Raw genomic sequence first — 3,404 nt, forward strand, 5'->3', positions numbered from 1 at the left:
TATTATGCAGAATGAAGATTCTGTATTCTAAAAGTAAGTGCATCCTAAATATTGGGTTTATTGAGCCAGATAAAATACATATAGCGACACTAACTAATTATCCCAAGGAGACGGAGGAAAACCTTCTAAGGTTTCTAATAGATCAAAATTTCTGTGACCACATACTGTTTCCATACAACTTCAGGTGAGGGTCTTTACTCTGTTGTGTCCATTCACTTATAAGTGTAATTGATAAGTTACTGACACTTATATATATATATATACATGTGCAGCTTTCATTGGATTCTGTTGGACATTCAAATTGATAAGGGAAGAGTTGATGCCTTCGACCCATTATCGAGACCCTTGAAACAGTTCCAAAGCCTGCAGGACATGCTCCAAGGGTAATTTTAATCATTCTTGCGCTCTATCTGTCTCTTTCGATGATTTTCTGATATATCAATTAATGAAAAACTGAGCAAATCATTATCCTTGTCGGACAGGGTTTGGAAGCGGTTCAAGTGCGTGACTCCCGGTAACTTTCATGAGAAGCTGACCTTTAAAGCGGCTCAGGTAAGTAGTAGTATGATATACTTCTATTAATTTTCAATACATTTATGATGCTAGATTATTATTTTGATTATATATATTCTATTCTCGTAAAGTGCGACCAGCACCCACGGGGAACGCATCTATGTGGATACTATGTTTGCGAGACCATTCGCATGTTTACCTCTGAGCACAAGGATCACAGATTCGACGTAAGCAATGAACATTCACACCTCTATTTTTACCCGTCATTCTTTGTTATCATGATTGATATTCATATTCATCTCCTCTTCTTATATAGCACACGGCCATGACGACGAAGGTCCTACCAGAGCAACGCGCGATTGCTGTTGTAGAGGAGCTTGCGGCCTTTCTGAGGACGGAAGCTATAGATGACAAAGGACGATTTAGTGTAGCTAGGGGCCATTACTGATGTCCGTCTATGTAATCGAATAGACAGGCTCTAGTCCCGATAATTCAGATCTCCATATAATAGACACGCTCTAGTCCCGATTACCCATGTCAATGCAATGAACTTGTAGAAGATTATTCTAAGCACTAGAAACATGCAAGATATTTTTAAGGTCGATTCATAATGTTTTTTTAATGAGTGAGTGATCAATGTAAACATCTTCATACATGCTCCGTTGGCGATGTGTATTTGGTCTTGGCCACAATAGTTATCTTACATGGTCACCTAATGTAGTTTGCGGGCTATATGATGTTCGGGCCGTTGTTGGCATACCAATCGATGTCTTGGTCATGATACTTCTCGTCATGTTTGTCTTGAAGGCCTCGTGGTGGCACGAATGAGTTGTCGAACGAAAGCTCCGTGTCTTGGTGTCGACGGCGGCGACGCGCATGGGTGCCATACATTTTTTTGATGGCATCGTCGTGGATCTTCTCTTAGTGTCGGGGCTCCGGGTGAACCCTTTGTCCGTTGTGAACTCAACAATGTCAACACTCTGCACAATTCTTCCTTTTAAAGGTGTTGTAGTAAAGTTTAGATGTACTGGGTCGTAGTGTAGTGGTCTGTTGAGATCTTTGTGTGCTCTTTGTTGCTAGCGTAGCCGCCTGTGGTCTTTGTAATAATCTGATTATCTGACGAACGGCTTTGTAAAAAAAACTACCTAACCATTTTATATGGTTCGGTCATGTATTTTTTTAATTGTTGATTTATATATACAATGGGTCTAAAACATGTTTCGAGAAGGCATGATGCTAAAGGAAAATAAAAAAAAGAGGTTTCAGGCTTTCAACTCCTTAAAAACGGATAAATCATACTTCCTCCGTTCCTAAATATAAGCCTTTTTAAAGATTTTACTATAGACTAGGTACATAACAAAATGAGTTAATCTACATTTTAAAATATGACTACATACATTCATATGTAGTTTATAGTGGAATTTTTAAAAGGTTTTATATTTAGGGACGGAGGGAGTATGTACCAACCGAGGACGCGGCAACGCGCATTACAACGACTTACAAGCAAGCAAAGTTAGAACCAGCTACTATTTACCTTTAACAACTCTACCTGCTCCAAGCCTACAAAGGAGATGCATGACACAAGTAAGTACCACGAGATCAAATGATGAAGCAACTTTCAACATCGGCAGAAGGGATGCATGTGAGAAGAAATAACATGTTACACGGGCCACGACCTCTGACTAACTCTGCAAAGTGGAGAGCTGCAAATAAAATGCAATTTTTTCCATTGGCTTGACTTATTCTAAAATGGGCACATGTATTAGAAATCGACGACCGGCCAATCATGATTGGCGAGATACTTTTTTCTATGGAAGTTTCCAAGGTTAGAGAAGCCATCGAATCTTGTGCAGGCAGTATAAATACACAACGCATGGAGCCAGTCTATCTCATCGTTACAGCATACAGATACATCTTCCACTTAGTTTTGTAAGGCTTAATTAACAAGCCATGGAGTACTCGCCGAAGCTAGCGGTGCTACTGCTCTTAGCTCTTGTCTCCGCCATGGCGGTCACGGCCCAGAACTCGCCGGATGATTTCGTGGACGCCCACAACGCGGCGCGCGCTGAGGTAGGCCTCGGCAAGGTGACGTGGAACGCCACGGTGGCGGCCTACGCGCAGGATTACGCGGAGCAGCGCCGCGGCGATTGTCAGCTGATACATGGAGTGAACCGGCCGTACGGGGAGAACCTCTACGGAGGCGACGGCTTTGGGACCACGTGGACGGCGGCGAACGCCGTGTCATCATGGGTGAGTGAGAAGCAGTACTACGACCACGGCAGCAACACCTGCTCGGCGCCGGCGGACAAGTCGTGCATGCACTACACGCAGGTGGTGTGGCGCAACTCGACGGCCATCGGCTGCGCCCGCGTCATCTGCGCCAGCGGCAACGGCGTGTTTATCATATGTAGCTACAGCCCACCGGGCAACTACCCCGGGGTGAGCCCATACTAGGCTACGTATCTTCGTCATTGATACTGTACGTACGTGGCTATGCATGCACGCCTACGTACCTAGCAGCATACTGCATAAATAAAGTAATCAAAGTGTAATCGGGAAGATGTGATCAGCTATGGATATGTATTGTAGTGAATTCACATAAGTTGTGTTATATACGTAATGTTCCTAAACCCTCGATGGATGAATATTTATATAGTTCTACTTTCTCTTGAGTACTGTATTTGTCCGTCGCGCTTTCTTCATAAAAATGTCTTTCGCTCCATCGCTCTGGTAAACTCAGAATAGAAACCCACTAATCAAAATGTCTTTCACTCATTTTATCATCTCTCGCACCGTTTCTCTATGATGTGCATTTTCTTCTTCATACCCGATCCGATCCGATCCAACTCACATAGACATATTTTATGGTTTTACACCAAGAAGTACATTGT

The 3,404-nt window shown here is 43.0% G+C and overlaps 1 protein-coding gene across 1 annotated transcript; it reads left to right on the forward strand.

Moving 5' to 3' along the window:
• Positions 1–2,420: 2,420 nt before the first annotated feature.
• On the forward strand, positions 2,421–2,981 carry LOC123398862 (pathogenesis-related protein 1-like). The gene has a single exon (XM_045093308.1). The coding sequence runs from the start codon at positions 2,464–2,466 to the stop codon at positions 2,965–2,967; it is 504 nt and encodes a 167-aa protein (XP_044949243.1). The 5' UTR covers positions 2,421–2,463; the 3' UTR covers positions 2,968–2,981.
• The last annotated feature ends 423 nt before the right edge of the window (positions 2,982–3,404 follow it).

This window comes from Hordeum vulgare, chromosome 5H (genome assembly GCF_904849725.1).
Source record: "Hordeum vulgare subsp. vulgare chromosome 5H, MorexV3_pseudomolecules_assembly, whole genome shotgun sequence".
NCBI classification, from domain to species: Eukaryota; Viridiplantae; Streptophyta; class Magnoliopsida; order Poales; family Poaceae; genus Hordeum; species Hordeum vulgare.

Excerpts from the sequence above, each read along its gene's own strand:
- LOC123398862 (XM_045093308.1), top strand. The coding sequence starts at position 2,464 with ATGGAGTACTCGCCGAAGCTAGCGGTGCTACTGCTCTTAGCTCTTGTC.